The sequence below is a fragment of the Lissotriton vulgaris genome, chromosome 2_1 (genome assembly GCF_964263255.1).
Source record: "Lissotriton vulgaris chromosome 2_1, aLisVul1.2, whole genome shotgun sequence".
Taxonomy (NCBI): domain Eukaryota; kingdom Metazoa; phylum Chordata; class Amphibia; order Caudata; family Salamandridae; genus Lissotriton; species Lissotriton vulgaris.
In genome coordinates, this window is record NC_141687.1 from 127,907,207 (window position 1) to 127,925,201 (window position 17,995).

Here is a 17,995-nt window from a genome sequence, read left to right on the forward strand (position 1 = left end):
TTCAACAGTGGAGAACCTTCCCCCGCTGCAACTGTTCCCACCGACCACCCCGTGCCATCTCTCCCCTACAGACCTCCTTGACCTTTGTAACTCCTCCCACCCCCCACTCTACCATTCCTGTGATCCTGGGGACGTGCAGAATCCCCCCCCCCGTCTCCCCTAGACCCCCAACACAACTTACCTGCTATCCAAACATGCCCTCCCGCCTTAAACAACCCGAAACCCCTCACATGCATGGTGGTCAACTGCCGCTCAGCTGTCCGGCATGCGACTGAAATAGCGAAAACCATTCTCAGCGAAGACATTGACATTGTCTTCCTTTCGGAAATTTGGCTCATGGTCCACTCTACACCTATCCTTGACCTACTCTCCCCCCTGGTTATTCCATACTCAGAAAAGATCGACTAGATAGAATTGGAGGTGGTTTAGCTATCATCTTTAAAAACGAACTTCAACTCATGCTCGTCAAGAACTCTGACCCTGCCACCTATGAATACCTCGGAGCAGACTTAAAATTCAGGGCGCCCCACCTATTCGCTACATAATAGCTACCATCCCCCTGGCGAATCCCTTCCCTTCGCAGAGGAACTTTCCAACCTCCTCATCCAATCCTCACTTTCCAACTCTAAAAACCTTTTCCTTGGAGACTTCAAGCTCCACTGGAATGATATAAAAGACCCTGCTGTTAATCTTCTCACGAATCTTCTGGAGATTAGTGACCTTAAACAAATTTGTCACTCTCCAAATCACACCAAAGGTACTACTCTTGATGCCATCATCACTAATAATGATTTGGCCTCACTTTCCAACACCATCCCCATTAAGTGGTATGACGATCACCTCATCTTCTTCACGATCACCTCTACGCCCCCCCCCATCCACGCCAAAAGCATCAAACACAAAAAATTGACCAGAAACCTTCATCTTATTCCCCCAGCGAACTAGACGCTAAACTCAGTCCAATTCCTGCTTGCTCCCCTCTCTCATAATACTATCGCACTGACCGAGCATTATAATAAATCAGTTACCGAGGTCCTAGAACAAACTAAAAGCCCAAATAAACTTTCCTTCCAAATCCTGGTTCAACTCTGATCTCAACAATGAAAGATGCTCCCTTAGACTGTCTGAAAGAACATGGAGGCAACACCTGTCCCCCTCCCATCTAGCCCTCGTCTGATCTGCTACGTCCAACTACAAAAAACACATCCTCAATGAAAAGGCCTCCTTCTTCCGTACACAGCTTGATAGGGCCAAAAATAGACCTAAAGAACTTTAGCACTGTCAAAAAACAGACATCGCCTGCCCCCCAAAAACTGACGACCACAAATGAGAAATGTGAAGAAATTGCAAATTTCTTCGCTGATAACATCACCAAAATAGATGAATTCTTCCTCTTAAATCCCTTCTCTCCCATCCTACTACTTTCTTATGACATCTCTTCTGAATCTTCATCCCCATCTAATCCCCCCAAGGTCCCTCCCCGTCCCTTTCCCACCTGAAACCAACCCTTTTCTCCCCCAGCAAAAATGCCTCCTGGCATAATTTTCCCCCCGGTCATGGAAAATGCAGTCTATAACATCATCTCTAAGCTTAAACCATCCTCTCAAACCAAGGACCCTACGCCCCCCAAATTTGTCCAAGACCTAAAACATATCATCGCCTGACTTTGGACCACCATTATAAACTCATCCCTGACCACTGGGTGTGTTCCTGCCTCCCTCCAACTGGGTCAAATCACACCTATCCCCAAAAATCCCAACACAGATCCCAGTGACACAAATAACATCCGTCCTATCTCCAACCTCCCTCTTCTCCCCAAAGCCTTTGAAAAATGCGCCCTGCTCCAACTGGATAATCACATCAAAACTTTCGACCTCTTTGACTCACTGCAATCCGGCTTTAGAAAAGGATTCAGCACAGAATTGGCCATGCTCAATATAGTGGTCCACATACATCACTTACTTGACAATATCGAGTCTGCCCTACTCATTCTCCTCGACCTTTCCGCTGCTTTTGATACAGTTAACCACACTGCCTTACTTTACACTCTTAACGTCCGCTTTGGCCTCAATGGCCATGTCCTCAACTAGTTCACCTCCTTTCTCCATCACAGAACCCAACAAACCAAAATCGAGAACTGCCTTTCCAACCCCACTGCAATCTCCCTCAATGTCCCCCAGGGATCCATTCTCTCTCCTGCTCTCTTCAACCTTTTCATGGAACCCCTCACCCGCATTCTCAAACAAGCAGGAATCAATTACCACCTCTATGACAACAGCACTCAAGTTTACTATAAGATTAAATCCCACTCTGATGTCCTACACCTCAATGGCACCCTGACCAAGATCCAATCATGGTTCCACCACAACCCTCTCAAACTCAACCCTAAAAAAGACAAAATCATTCTCTTCTACCCTAAAAACAACCCACTCCCCATTCAAGCCTGGATATCCGACCTTAATCCTCTCAACTGCTCTCTTGCCACTTCAAATTCAGTTAAATCTCTAGGCATCACCATTGATAACAGCCTTGCCCTTACCTCCCACATAAAAACCACAGCCAAAAGAGCAGTCTTCACTCTCCGTCATCTCAAGAAAATCAAACCCTTCATCCCGGCTGATGACTTTAAAACTGTTGTCCAATCACTGGTCCTGTTGAGAATAGACTATGGTAACGCTATCCTCACTGGAACACCTAAAGCCCCTCTTGCACCACTCAAATCTGTGCTCAACCTTGCTGCTAGACTAATCTCCGACTACAAACTTTTTGACCAAATCTCCCCTGCTCTTAAAACCCTCAAATGGCTTCCCAACGAAGGCAGATCCACCTAGAAGATTTCATGTATCGCGCAAAAAGCCCTTCACCAAAACTCCTCATGCTACCTCTCGGACAAACTCCACAAAGAGGGCTGCACCCTACCGACAAGGAACACCAACGCCCTCATTCTTATCCCACCCTATGTTAAAAAAGAAATGCACACAAGCTCGCTTCTTCTCTGGAAACGCTCCTTCCATCTGGAGCTCCCTGCCTAAAGCCTATGCTGTAACCCTTTCTACATCAACTTAAAAAAGATCTCAAATTGTACCTCCTCAACAAATATTGGGGTCAATAATTCCTACCTCTGACAGTCTCCCACTCTACACCCTTTCGGGCTACCCCCCCCCCCCCCCCCCCCCCCTATTGCCCTCCAATTCTCTCCCCTCCGTATTCTCTCTCCTAACTCCCCTCCCTCATGCCACACCTTCCCCCTCCCCTACTCCCCCCTCCCTGCTTCTACCTTTTTATTGTGACATCTAGCCTCACGATGGCTTCACACTTATCTCCCATTCCCCCATTCCCCCATTCCCACTCTCCTTATCATCCACCTCCATTATCTTCTCCTTTTCCTCTCCCTCACTCCCACCCTAGCCCTATTACTTTCACCCACGTGTGGTTATTATTGTTCATTTGTAAATAGCATTCGTATTTATCTGCTTTCCTTGTTATATTGGTTCTTATTGTAATGTTTTTGACCTAATGTATAGATTGATGTACCTCCTCACACTTCTATAAAGTGCTCTGATACCCCCGGGTCTAGCCAGGGCTATATAAAACCTTTAAATTAAATAAATAAATATGGCCTGAGGGGGAATACCGGCATATTTCAAACATTAGTTTATTTAAACACCTACCTGCTTGCTGTTCAGCTGAGAGATATCCGACAGGGCCGGCCCTAGGCATGTGCAAACTGTGCACCTGCACAGGGCCGCCAAACCCCAGGGGCCGCCACGACGAGGATCCGTTCATGGCACTGGCGGCCCCCTGGCAGGATTTGGCGGCCGACTCCGGCTACTAGTAGCAATGGCAGCGGCCGGCCAGCGCCGTTGTTGTTTATCTGTAGTGCTACTGCTAGTTACTTTCACTTTCCCAAATCAAATCCCAGAGGCAGAGTCAGGCAGCCAGCACTGGGTCCCAGGGCCGTCAATCTTAGCACTAGCATGACGTGACGGCCCTGGGACAGCCCCCGCGGCGCGCGCTGCCTGTACGCAGTGCACAACTAGTCGCACCTGCTTACCTTACGCCCGGTCACGAGTGTGGTGGTCTGGGGTCATGGTCACGAGACTAGAGTGCGTGCGTGACTGCGTCGTCATCGGAGAACAAAGAAAGATCCTGAACCGAACGCGCCGCCACCGAGCCTGCTCAAAGAGAACACCTCCGACTCCGGTTCGTTCCCAATCCCCGACCCGAGACCGGACCGGACGCTATTTGGACGGTGTGAGAGACTCCCTGTCCTGTCGACAGTCAGTCAGTGAGCCGCGGACTTGCACTCAGCACTGCACAGGTACTGACACAATTAATTTCAAATCGGCACTTGTAATATGCAATGTGATGTGGGAGTGGGAGGACGGTGCAACACTAGTGCAGGCCAGAGGCCTCGAACAGTGAGTCACTCACTGAAGGTAGGCTATAGTTTACAGAATGGATTGTTGAGAGCTCCCATCATGATCCCAATTCAATCTGTCCTTAAACTACCTGCCAGGTCTGTTAATGGCGGGCGCCACCCGGTTTTTCACCAAAAATTACCTACCTTGTTGTGTCAGTGATTGTTGACACTCTGCCTGCAAATGGGCTGGTTACTCCAGTGCTTTACCGAAGTGCAAGTCCGAGGATAAGGAATCCTGACAGCTGTACGTGCAACAGTCTTGCATGTGCCCGGTTGAAGTCCAAAGAAATAAAAAGCGTGGTGTACGTTTTTGCACATTGAGACACGCATCAAGAAGTTGCATCGATTTAAAATGAAAAAGATAAACGTGTTAGGGCGTAAACCAGAAAGGGTGTTGCTCACATAAAAGGAATGTACATGTACAAAAATCTAATCTTTGGACAAAAATTCCGATAGGGTCGTTTGTACTTTATTTTTTTTTGAGACAGGGCGGGCGATTCAAAGGTTGGAGAGTGGGATAATAATTGACATTTTAGTGAAACTGTCAGAAAGTTAGGCCTGAAAAGAAGACGAGTAAGTGCCTTTCAAGAATGAGTAGAGAAAAGGCTTTCTCCAAAGGACAAATGCTCTCTGCAGAGTTCCACAATGAGTACTCCTGTGGATTGTCCTTCATGTGTAAAATCGACTGGAAATGCCCCCATGCAAAGGAGGGAAATCCTCCTTTTGAGTGTGCGTGTTGTGAAAAAACAGATCAAAAGAAAGTTAGCACTGATTTGTATACCAGGCACTCTAGCTGTAATGGGGCTTCAAGTGTGCATATCAGTAGGTTGAGAGAACAGAGAAGCAGACGCAACTATGTTCACCTTGATGTCCACAAACGAGGAAGAACATGTTCCCCATTCTAGGAGGTAACAAATTCATGAAGTCTAAAGAAATAATTCAATCAAGTCATGTTTTGTGCTGTAGCTCCTTTAGAGTCTTTGTTCGGATTTGTTCAATTAGGCCGTCGTATCAAGTTTTGCACTGGGCAGGAATGTGAGATTTATTTTTTTAACTTAGTATATAGTTACCTAGATGATATGTTGGCAGACAATATTGTGGGGGTGCAGTAGTTTAACATGTGAATGATGCCTACTTGTCTGCCATTCTAAATTAAATGGAGTGCCCTGATTTAAATGGGGACCTTTGCGCACAATGAATGAGAATTTTTATGAACATTATTTTCATAGGTGTTTAAGCCTAAGTCACTCTCATTGTATAGTTCTTTGAAACCTACGTGGGTTAAATCTGCATGATATAAAACAAATACAAATAAAACAAATGGTGGAAGGGGCTGCCAGTTTCAAATAGCAATCTCTCTTTTGCCGAAGGCTGGAAATGAAGAGCTGTTTGTACCTGGAAGTGATGTTTGGAGCATACTGCATACTTGGCTGGCTTGGCTGTAGACTGCTAGGTGACTCTTGCATTAAGGCACTTTTGCAATGCATTTGATTCCACTAATGTGGTCTTCCATCTTATGTCCTCATTATCCCATTGGCCATTTTGCTATGTGTTTTCACCCCTAGCTGCTCCTGCGTGTATTCACATACTGTCCAGCAACCCCGTTATCAGGACCAGTGTACAGCTGTATGATTCCTCGTGCCAAGCTCCTAGTGGGCATAGGGAGAGGGCGCCCATGCCCTCTCAAGTATTTGGCCACAAGTACATTTAAACCAAAGTCGGTGGGGCAGATAGCTCTGCACCTAGAATGGTAATGACGGGCTTGTTAATCATCTAACGACTTTTCTGGACGTATTATGAAAACACCTTCCTGAGCTCCGCCCCGTCCGGACCGCCTCTTCCGGGCCCCCACCTACGCTCCCTGCACAGGGCCACCATGAGCCTAGAGCCGGCCCTGTATCCGAGTAAAGCTCCCCCCTGCCCTCTCTGACCATACTTAGTTTGCAGGTCCACTGAATTCCGTTAAATCTGTATACAAGTAGATCGGATTTTAAATTTACTATTAATTTGAGTTCTTGAATCATGGGTCTAGCTATTTCCAAATTGCAGTTATGCGTTGTAAGGTGTTATGCAACCCAGTGTTTTCTACAGGTGAGCCAGCCTTGCCACTATGAGAAACGACTTAGGAGATTTTTTCGTTGCCAGAACACGTAAAACCGAAGTACGTATGTCCTTTTTACATACCATGCATCCGGGCTTGTAGGCCTACCTCCGAAGTGCTTTTTAAGTATTAGAAAAGCAGGTTTCTGGCACAAGTTGAGTTTTCTACATCTAATTTGCAGTTTTAAAACTGCACGCTAAGGCTGCAGGGTCAGGTCTGAAGGCCTGCTTTACATTTCACTTTAGTGGTGGCACAATAGTTGCTGCAGTCTAATAGTGATATTTGAGGTTGCGGCTCAGTGTACCATGTACTAGGGACTTCTAGGTAAGTTAAATGTGCCATTTAGGTGCTTTAACCAATTCATCATTAGTCAGAGCACATGTTGCAAGGCCTGAATAGCAGGGTTCCAGTTTATAGAGTCGAAAAACACAACCGCATTAGTAAAAAAAATAAAAACAAATATGTCTTGATCTTGCAAAAATAGTTATTTTCATCTACTGTATAAGACCATATCCTGCTTTGCCGCAAAAAGATTGTTCTTGTGTTTGTTAAAAATGATACCTTTCTTCTCACCCCCTTCAAAAATCTTATGATTCCTTGTGTTAATGTCTGCGCATGTGAAACATTCACCGTCTTTGCGTTCCCAGTCCAGTGATGGCCTCTTTGCCATTATCCTCCTTCAGCACATGCGCTTCCAGTAGTTCTTTGTTTCTTCCTAGAAGGTCTAAGCCGAGGTCAAAGCAATCTTCTGTGTACATTAAAGCACACTGCACCAAACGATTTTATTTATAAAAAGATATGGACTTTTAGCCAGCACTGCTCCTCCATTGGTCTTTTGTAGTGCCACTCTCATTCTGCTTCCACCCTCTACAGCAGGGAGCGACAGATTAGCCCACTTCAGTCATTGGCTCTCTTCACTGTGAGTCACCTCATATTTCATGTGGACATCTGCCTGAAAACTGGGCCTGGGGGGGGGGGGGGGGGGGGGGGCGGTGTATTTTACCCATCCTCCTTTTCACTGCTTTGTCCTTCATTTCTCTGTCTGATAGTGATATGTGATAAAGTGCTGTACAAAAGTTACTTGGACTTGAAAGATAAAACATCTCCCTGTGTTATGTATATATATCACATATGTCATTTATGTCACTTTTGTACAGCACTTTATCACATATCCCTATCAGTCACTAAGTGTACACCGTAGTAATTTGTGTTTTTTCGCCGTATGTGTTTAATATCACAGTCAGCCATTTCATTTATTTGCATATGTATGAACACAAAGTAAAGAAATTAATTTCTTAAATAAACAAGTTGTTCTTGGTGCGATATATGGATGTATGATTAGTACATACTTCTTCCCTTTATGTATTGAATACTTTCTGCAAATTAGTTGAACCACCCGACAGAACCAATTTTTCTTTAGTGTACTTACCCAGGGTCTGAGGTTTACTGGGTTACCCCATTATCACTAATGGTTGCCCTTCATTTCTGCACTGTGGCTCCCGCTCTCCTAGTCCCTCAGAATTGCCATAATTGGAAGTCAGCACTATCTGCATTGATTAATCGGAGTGGCCGCCCTCTGAGGTGCACTGTGATGCTTTTAAGTCACCCCGCGTGTCCTGCGCCACGGGTTGCAGGACATGGAGGCGTTTTCATTCAGCTGGAATGGCTCTGCTCCTCCCATCAGCATGCATTACTTTATCAACCTGCTATAAGAGCATGGTAAGGACTCGTATTTGGAGGCTTGTAGGCGGTACTGTCGGCGTCTATACTCTAAAGGTCTAACCTAGGTTATGGCTGGCAAGCCTCTGAATATTTTCTACAGTACTTTACTAAAGCACACACGGAATGCAATCAAACGCCTTAACTTTAGATCAAGCTTGTGTGGCGGCTGAGTTGGTGATGCCAAACCACACAAAATGGGATGAGGTTTGCTTGCAAAAAGTCAAACCACTGGCAATCGTTAGTGGAAAAAATAAACCGATTAGTCTTTTGCCCCCATGCCGCTTCCTTATGGACCCAGCCATAAGCAAATAAGTCTTGATCGTGCTCCAATAATAACAGCCCAGCCCGGACTGATAGGCCAGGTCCTCCCTGAACCGGAACACAAGCAACGCAGGACAAGTTTAGGCCTGATTGGGACTCCTCAGTCAGGTGTTGCTTGGTTCCAGTGGCACAGTGAGCACAGGACCTACATCTAGGCATACCCTTCGCACTTAGGGCCTCTCACTGAAGTATAACAGGAAAGAACGCCTACCCTTTCAAATTTTAAATATGCTGGTCTGCGGCAACTTTTTTCTATTAAAAAATTGACAGAGTAATTAATACAGAAACCACTAGATGTATTTAAAATGTAATAATTTATTAATTTATCATTTTGAAAATGTATTGCATATTTTATCTCAAATTTATAATTTTAAATAACGTTTTATATGTCTAAATTGATTGTCTTCCCATACATTCCTATATATCCCCACCCAATTAAAAAAACACACACTTCCACTCATACAACACACACTGCTATTCTAGTAATTTAAAATACAAACTCTAAACATAATCATTGTCTAACGTTAGCAATAACGTTCTTTTACATTCAGTGAATATGAAAACACTATCCTACATAGTTCATTTGTATTCAGCCTTCAGAGGTACATACTTAATACATACATATATATATAATAAACCGGTTCATATATTTGTACCTCCTATGTTCAATACCATCAATATCTGACACCACTCATGAGGGAACCAATCGAATAAGGAAAAATAACTTCAAAGGATATAGTATCTTTCACCCATACAAACTATGCCCTCTTCTTTAGCATTAGAGTATTTTTTCAGGGAATCTTCTCATTCAGACCCTCTTTGTGGGTTTCTGTGTGATTATTCAGTACATCTTCCTTCTTCTAATGCATGGGGTTGTATCTCTTCCTTTCACAGATTTGACTCTTTCCAAAATAGTCCACTTCATACTTCTCTCTAGGTGTTCATGTTGCACACAGTGTTGACCGTTGGAGCAAAAGGTTTTTTAAAATTTCGATTTGCTGGTTTGTTTACAATTTTTAATACAAAAGTGGCGTCCTGTTTGCTGACATAATTTAGACCTCCTGGACAGAGGATGAAATGGCCGACATTAGATTTTCTGCAGTTGGTCATTTTCCTAAGAGGAATTTGTTTTCCTGTATACTTTATCTCTGTAGATTCTATAGCTTTCTCAAAAGTGTGACCGTGACAACACTTACGGTTCCCAGTCAGAGGGTTCTCCCGACAGTGATTTCTCTAAGTAAGTAGTTTGCTTCTTTTTTTAATACGTGTAATACTTATATTATGCTCTGAGGAAGACGCCAGACTCATCCTCGACATCCCACGAACCAGCCACATCTCCGGACATCTGCGAGACCTTCACTGGCTCCCCGTCAACAAAAGAATCACCTTCCGCCTCCTCACCCACGCACACAAAGCCCTACACGACCAAGGCCCGAGCTACCTCAACAGCCGAGTCAACTTCTACGCTCCCAAACGCCACCTCCGATCAGCCAACCACGCCCTCGCCGCCGTCCCCCGCATCCGAAGAGCGACTACAGGAGGAAGGTCCTTCTCCCACCTGGCCGCCAAGACCTGGAACTCCCTCCCGACCGACCTGCGCCTGACCCAAGACCACCTCTCCTTCAGGAAGAAGCTGAAGACCTGGCTGTTCGAGCAGTAGCGGCTCCCCCCCCCCCCAGCGCCTTGAGACCCCACGGGTATGTAGCGCGCTTTATAAGTGTCACTGATTGATTGATTGATTGAGGAAGGTGTACAGTTTGCTTGCCCAAAACACCTCTTCAGAACACTTCCTGGATCCGTATAAGATCAGAAGAAGACTGGTCCTGCTGTCTGCGACCCGAGATGTCCCCTCAAGGACTGGACCTGCTCCCACTTGTACCTAACCCAAATAAGTATACTCCAATGTCATTTGGCTGACCTCCTGTTTAGCTGGAGGGATCCAACAAGTTGCAAGAGGCCTTTACATGAAAATGCCTGCTGGTCCATAGCAACGGCACCTCGACTGAAATTTGCTGTTGCCCCTTGTCTGACACCATGAGCATGGCAGAGCCTTCTCCCTTGCCTGAGTTTCTGGGGCCCTAGAAGTGTACTTCTGTGGTTGTTTGGGCTCAGACAAAAACTTGGACATTTCAAAAATGTTTTCCTCTAGAGATTAAGGGGATCTTGAGGGTGAAGGGGGGGGTGATTATCTGACCAGCAGTTCCACTGCGTCGGATTAAATTTCAGCTTTCCTTCCAGTCAAAGCTCCCAGCACCTCCGAAAAATCACAAGTCCCATTCTGTGTCTGGACTTTTTCAGTGAGAAATCTCCAGAGCTCCATCTGGGTCAATCTGTTAAAGTATCTGGCCTTTGGTACCACGGCAGCAACAACCCTTTCAGTGGCAGCCAGCTCAGGGAGGATTTTTCTTTTCGGACAAGTGACTAAGTCCCTTTTTGCGTAAAACCTTTTTGACTTACGGACTTCTACCTGGACTAATCAAATTTTTGTAACAATGGGTGTTGCGCGCCTCGTATGCACTGCTTACATACTTTACACATTGCCTTTGATTTGAGCCTGAATGCTTTGTGTCACTGTACCAGGGATTGAGTATAGGTTTATTTTATATAATTTGTGAAACATTAAGAAGCCTTCTCTTTTGAGGCGCTTGTTCACCTCAAATAATCCTTTTTCCTACACACTTGCAAATCACTGTATTTATTATTGGTGTCCGGCTCCACAGTGCTAGTTGGATGCAGCAAAGATCTAGGTAAACCAAAGGATAATTAATTAAACCCACAATCGATTACACTTATGGGGCGAGTAGGAATCCTGTTGATAGCTCATAGAGTATTGATCCCGGTATGCAGTGGGTGGGCAGATGCCTAATCACAAAAGGTGCCGCCCATTCTCAGATTCAGAGGTAGTGAAAAAAATTAGCTCGCTCAAAACGTATCTGATGTCTGTGGAATCTTTAATGGCTCACTATTTGTAAACACTAAAATTCTATATGTTAACTTCAGTTAGGCAGGTCAGTATGTTTCATTGCAGTGTAATATGGCAGTGACAGAGGACAGTTAGAACGGTGTCTTCAAACAAACCGTCCACCTGAAAAATAAAGGGAGAAAATTATATTTGTAAAGCAATACCCTCACCCCAAGGAGTCTTGAAATTAGCGTACTGATTAAAAGTAGGCAGTTGATTTTAAAAAGCACATACACTCATCAAATTGTTGTGCATGAATCCCCTGCACAAAAGTAGAAATTGAAGGTCCTATGATGATGTATGCACTATCAGTCCCAGTTGTGTGAAACAAGCATTGCAATGCAATAGGTCTTGCGTTTTGCGTTTTTTGAAAGTTTGTTGTCGGTATTAAAAGTGACCACGTTCTTTATTTTTGTTTTTTTATTTGCATGCTTTGTTGTCTTGCTTGCAGATAGTCTGATGGCCATGGAGGCATTGTCAGAAAGAGAATAGGCTACCATGTATTGTGAAGCAACACCGGACAGTTCAACAACGCTTTGCACGCGGGTGTGTCTGTCAACCCATAGTCCTAGAGTAAAAATTAAAACTACAAATGATGTGCTGCATAGGTTAAAATGGTAGGACTGGCTAAAGGGGGGAGGGGGAGGTCATACATGGCATCGGCCACTTGGTGTCGGCAACAAACAGGCATTTGGAGAGCACATATCATATGATTCCCCCCAGCGTCGACATATTATTATTCTATAGAATATTATTGCTCAGCACTAAAGAAAGACATATTTTAGCCTCTGCTCCATTTCATACCCCGATAATGAGGCGCTGAGAGATGGCACTGAGCTCTGTGGCCTCGCCTAACAGAACCGCTGATCCAACTGGGCTCACTCCGATGGTTAGCCCAAATCCACTTACATAACTATCTACAGTTAGAAAAGCATGGGATCCGCTGGTGTGGGTGACCTCACCGGACGACACACCGTACCTAGGAATGCTATGCAATTTTTGCAAAGTTCTTGAATTTTTAACTATTGAAAAACAGGCCTGTGCAGCAGCATAAAGCGCGGCACCAGTGTTGATAATATGAAAGCAGGTGCCGTGCTGAAACCTGAAACACAGTCAACTGGTGTGGGACGGGGATGAGTGGCTGTGACCTGTGAAAGGAGGAATAATATTGAGCCATTGTTTTTTATGTTTTGTCCTCATTGCCCAGGTATACAAGAGTGTTACTCCTTGATCACCTCCGAGATGGGTCCTACCAGTGATCTTTTATTTCCTGGGATGATACACTCTACACCTTGCCTTCTTTACTCCACCATAGGTGACTGCTTCGCCCAGTCGTCTGTAAGCCACCACCACAGTTTTTAGGCAATATAGTATAGAGGCCTAATCATTGGACTATTATATAAATGATTGTTCCCAGTTCTCATAAGGAAGACAGAAATCATTCTGCCTATATTTACGTACTCTATCCAGCCAGTTAATGTATTTTGAGGCCCACCATTCTATTTTATTAGGAGGATTTGCTTTAAACCAATTGTTGCATATTTCCCTACGAGCAAGTAATATTAGTTAAAATATCAATTTTTTGGTATTTTTTTATCAAAGATTCGTAATTATCAGGAAGCCCGCAGCTGCCATTGTTGAAGCAAAAGCTCAACGTGACTACTGCTTTAAAAAAATATAGTAGGGCGCGTGCATAGTTAATGTCGCAACCACCATTATTGAAGCAAAAACACTAGAAAGCGCTGCATTCTGCGCTGCTTAAAAAACAAGTGGTTACTGGAGAGTATGAGAGAAGGTAATTTAAGAAAATAGTGCTCACAGACGGTAAATAAAACAAACCGAGTAGCAACACAAGTTACAGGGGCAGTCCTCATGGGAGGTTACAAAAGGAGGGATGGCGGTATGGAGGACAAATTACTAAGCCTATTCATGAATCAAAAGCCACCATTCACAAAGGACAGTAAGAGGAGACCATTGAAAAGATAGGCGTAAAATGGGCAGAGCTTTAAGTCCATACCTGCATACAGCATGTCTTGAAGCGGCCTCACAAGCGTTGCCTAGGCGAGACCTACAAAGGGGGAGGGCTTTTAAGCAAAAGTGTTGTCTCTCATTCGTAGAAAGTGCCAAATTTAATCTGAGATAAATCATGGCAATAAAAGCTGTGTAAGGCCGGCAGAGAAATGACCTTACGAAGCCCACTGGGGGCTTCTGACGAACCAAAGAGCAGATCAGGAAGTCTTGTCACTTGGAGATCAGAAAGTCAAAAATTAATTGAGAACACTGATGGGCGTGAGCAAGTGCGGACTTTCACCATAAGTCGGCATTAGAAACAGGTAATTATAGCACAATGCCACAGTCATTTTAAAAACAACTGTTTTCTGTAAGCAAAGGTAAAGAATTTAATGGGTGTTGACTTTTTTTGAAGATTTAAAATAGTCCTTCATACATTGTTATGCAAGCACTCCATACAAGATGGAAGAACACACAAACCCCCAATAGCATGAGGTGAGGAAGAGTGGCTCCTTTGAGTGGAGCCAAACCCAAATCTATGTACATTTTTAGACTTTGGTAACCATAGGTATGAAGACAACTGTGCTACCAAGTTAGACCGAAAAATGAATATTCACTTCCCATTCATGTTGGCAATGCACGTCTGTGAAACTCAATTAAACTAGTCTTTCTGTGTATTTTGAACCTAACACTATGATGCACGGATGCCTTAATGTGATTACCAGGTATTTCTTAAATTATACAAGTTCTCATCACGTTTTCTTTGTAGTAATTTAAATTTTCAATTGCATTATTGTTCTTCCAGATTGTGGTGCCATTAGTGTGTTGTCCCCATTTCAAGTACTGAAAGCATTTTTCCTTTCTTCTCTTTGCCAGGCTTTTAGTAAGAATGTGTGTGTTTTTCTGGTTGCCACTTACACTGATGGGCAGCCAACCGAGAATGCCCAGTGGTTCTGCAAATGGTTACAAGAGGCATCCAATGACTTCCGGTTTGGTAAAACCTATCTGAAAGGCATGAGGTATGCTGTGTTTGGCCTGGGCAACTCTCTCTACGCCGACCACTACAATACGGTGAGCTTTATTAACATTTACACGATTACCCCATTTCTGTCTTGGTAAACACTGCCTCATGAACTTTCCCCTACGCCACCCCATCCTCCCCACCCTCGGTCATTTTTTGCCTCTTCATTTTGTCCCAGTTTGTTGCATGGGGTTCATCTAGCAAAGAAAGTCCAGTTTGGTACCAGGATGCAGGTAATGGTTCCTTCCGGAGGGAGTTTCTGAGGGGAGTACAGTGAAAGGTTGTCATGTTGCAGAAGTGACACATGGAATGGGCCGCTTCCACCACAGCCACGTTGTTTTCCAGATCTCACATCATGAGGCATGGAGGTTTAAGATGGTACTTGCGCAGCCAGGGGAAAAACCAGGGATAGATTACATGAAAGCAACCTGGAGAAAACCCTTGTAGGCATAGCCACTGATAAGGGTTAATAAGGAGTAGTAAATACGTGCATATTTATATTAATTTAATATGCTAAATAAAAAAAAGTTTAAAATGAAGTCTCGTGAAACTTGACTTTATCAACCGGGTTCTGAAAACATTTTCCAAAGAAAGTCTGAAGTACATTCATTTGTCCTCCTCACACTATTTTCTTGTTGCTATAAAGAGGCGAGTGTTCGGTTGCACAAGAGGGGAAAAGTATTCACTTCCCCCAAAGCCCCTTTTGCCTAAGTTTGATTTGTTTATTGACATTAACTTACCTAGGAGTTTTCAGTGTAGCCATATTTAGTAGGGACTGATTTTGAGTGCGCCTGGTAGAGGACTTTAGGTTTACCATTTTTCTGCAATAAGCTACAGTGTTTGCTAATTTTTGAAAACATAGATTCCTCATTGCTTTGTGGAATTGTCCTGGATGGCAGCAATTCATCCCTTCAAAATTAGTATTCCTGTATTAAATGGGTGCTTGACGGTCTCGTCCTTTAAGGCTCACGTTGGTGCAAAAAAAATCCATAATTTCAGTGCCTTTCTTTTCTGCACTCCACCCCATCCCTTGATCTGTGCAATCCATTCTTTGGCAACTTAAGTCTTCTCTCTGTGAGGCGAACCCAAGTTTGAGTGTCCCAGGTGCAGGGCGAGTCTTTGGCTTGGTGTTAGCGGATGCTCTTTTCTAGAAATCTGGAATGTGTGTGTCTGTCTTATGTGTTAAGACACATGACACTGGAACAAACTGTGGCAGGAACTTTCTTGGTCCTATTGTGATCACCAATCAAGATTTCCCCTTAGGGAGCACTGTTGGAAAGGTACAGTTTACACTGGCGCTCCTACAATGTACAGGGAGCAGAAGAGACTGGTACCTCCTTCGTATATGTTTCAACCCCTGCTTATGCCGTGGTTTTCACTATGGGTGTCACTACATCAGAAACTTAGCACCTTTACCACTGCAATGCCAAATTCCTGTTAGCAGCACTGAATTCAGGCACATTTTTAGTTTAATCAACTTCTGAGTGATCCTGTTGAGCTCCATTTTAAGATGCATCATTTTTATATCCTTTAAGAACTTATTTCTGTTGATTCATAATGGATAGCTATACATGCGCTCTTGCTCTCAACCCCTCTCTGAAGAGCGTATACCCTGCTTTGGGGGCTCTGAATTTGAGTTTTCATGCTTTTAATGCAGCTCTCAAGCTTCCTAGTCGTTGCAAAAGTAGTTAAACCACCCACGTGCTTTCTTTCCATTCGGGTCCTTGTGGTATTGATTTGATAATGGAATATACTCAGGACTACAAGTAACAGATCCACAAAAACCTAGATTCTATTCGAACTGGTTGCGTTTAAGTGGAGCTTCATACAATGGACGACGGGCTTCTCATGCCTGGTCCTGCCCCTTTAAAAGTTGAAAGCTCTGCTATGAATAATCTGTCCTAATTGATGCTGGTAATTGGAATGTCTGTTTTCATTAAATTAAAGGCTAATGACAGAAAACGTGTTCAATGAAGCTCACTCAACACTGTTAAATTACTTTCTGTGACCTAAATTATGGAACTTCTTAGAATAGACCTATTCTGTTTCTGTAACTTAGTTTCTTTGGTTGATTTTATGATGGGCTAATACACATATCTGGTTGAGATAAGGAATCGCCTTTAGAAAGTAAATGGAGAACCTGTATCTATAAGCTAAGAAAAGCAGTTAAAATGTTTTACTGCTCCTTGTAGACTGAGATATAATGTTCTGCTGTGACTCTCCCTTTTATGTGCAGGCTTTGGGTGCAAGTCTTTACTCCTTAATGAATGAGAAAATGTGGTCTGATTAAAATCCTAAATGTTAAACTGGTTAAGCTTTTCAAGCTCCTAATCCCTGATTTAACCAAGATGAGAAATTCAGCCCAATGCTAACTCGGCGGACTGTGACATTCTCGAGCACTTGGGTGTTTTCTAATGTCTTTAAGTGTTGGCTTCTAAGCATTCTAATCATCATTTGTACTATGCTTTAGGTTGGAAAAAACATTGATAAGTGGCTGTGGATGCTCAGCGCGAGTCGCATTATGACACGGTCCGAAGGCGACTGTAATGTCGTGAAAAGCAAGCATGGCAGCATCGAGGCAGATTTCCATTCCTGGAAGACGGAATTCCTTGTTAGATTGAAGGCGCTTATGAAGGGAGAGAAGAAGACCTGTGGTGGCAAGTGTAAAAAAGGCGAATGCAAATCCAAAAAGAATCATACAGAAACCTCTCATCATGACCATCAAGGACAGGAGTCTGACAGCGAATCTACAGAGGTACGGATAGCAAGATTAGGGAGTCCAAAACTTGGGGCTCAGGGAGGGACTGTATATGCCTCGTAAGTCGTGCTGAATTAATTGTATAACTGCACTGCCTTTTATCTTGACAAGCACATGGAAAACCTCTTAGTAACAGACCCTATTTGTTTTGTATAAATGACAATCTCTGATGCATAGGTAGGATTACATACTTAAGGATAGTGGAGGAGTGGGGGGGGGGGAGATATACAATTCCTACCATATTACAGTGTAGTTCTAATTGTATATAAAGTGTGATCAAGAGAGTTTAACAATGTTACTGACAATGCAGCCTTGGTAAACATACATTACTATATTTAATGGTCGCAACAGAGTAATTTTTTTCAGCATATGCTTTTACATCTTGGGTGTAGCCTGTTACTGTGTTCCACTTTTCTATTTTATGCGGCAAAGACATGTGTTCTGAGCTATTGGAGAGGTTGTCATCACAGGTATGAATTGATGACTTCCACAGATTGAATGTTAGAGGTACTAGATGACCGCAATCCTGGCTCCTCTATTCCCCTCAGGTGTTGAGTCCATTATTTTCACAACAGAAAGGACCATTTGAATGAATGATCAAAGGCATACATCACACAACATTGTGTTCCGCCTCTTTATGATCGTTTTTTTTGCAAAGTGGTTGTGAATAGCTTTAT

General features: G+C 43.7%; 1 protein-coding gene across 3 annotated transcripts in view; it reads left to right on the forward strand.

Annotated features, from left to right (window-relative positions):
* Positions 1-17,995, forward strand: part of LOC147729693 (S-adenosyl-L-methionine-dependent tRNA 4-demethylwyosine synthase TYW1-like) — a 683,091-nt gene that overhangs the window by 278,966 nt on the left and 386,130 nt on the right. For all 3 annotated transcript variants that reach the window (XR_015308342.1, XM_086954579.1, XM_086954580.1), the window contains exons 5-6: positions 14,416-14,610; positions 17,031-17,315. Coding sequence is in view for 2 of the 3 variants with exons in the window: in XM_086954579.1 (XP_086810705.1) it covers positions 14,416-14,610; positions 17,031-17,315 (480 nt within the window). In the remaining variant the exon portion in view is untranslated. The remainder of the gene's footprint in view (positions 1-14,415; positions 14,611-17,030; positions 17,316-17,995) is intronic.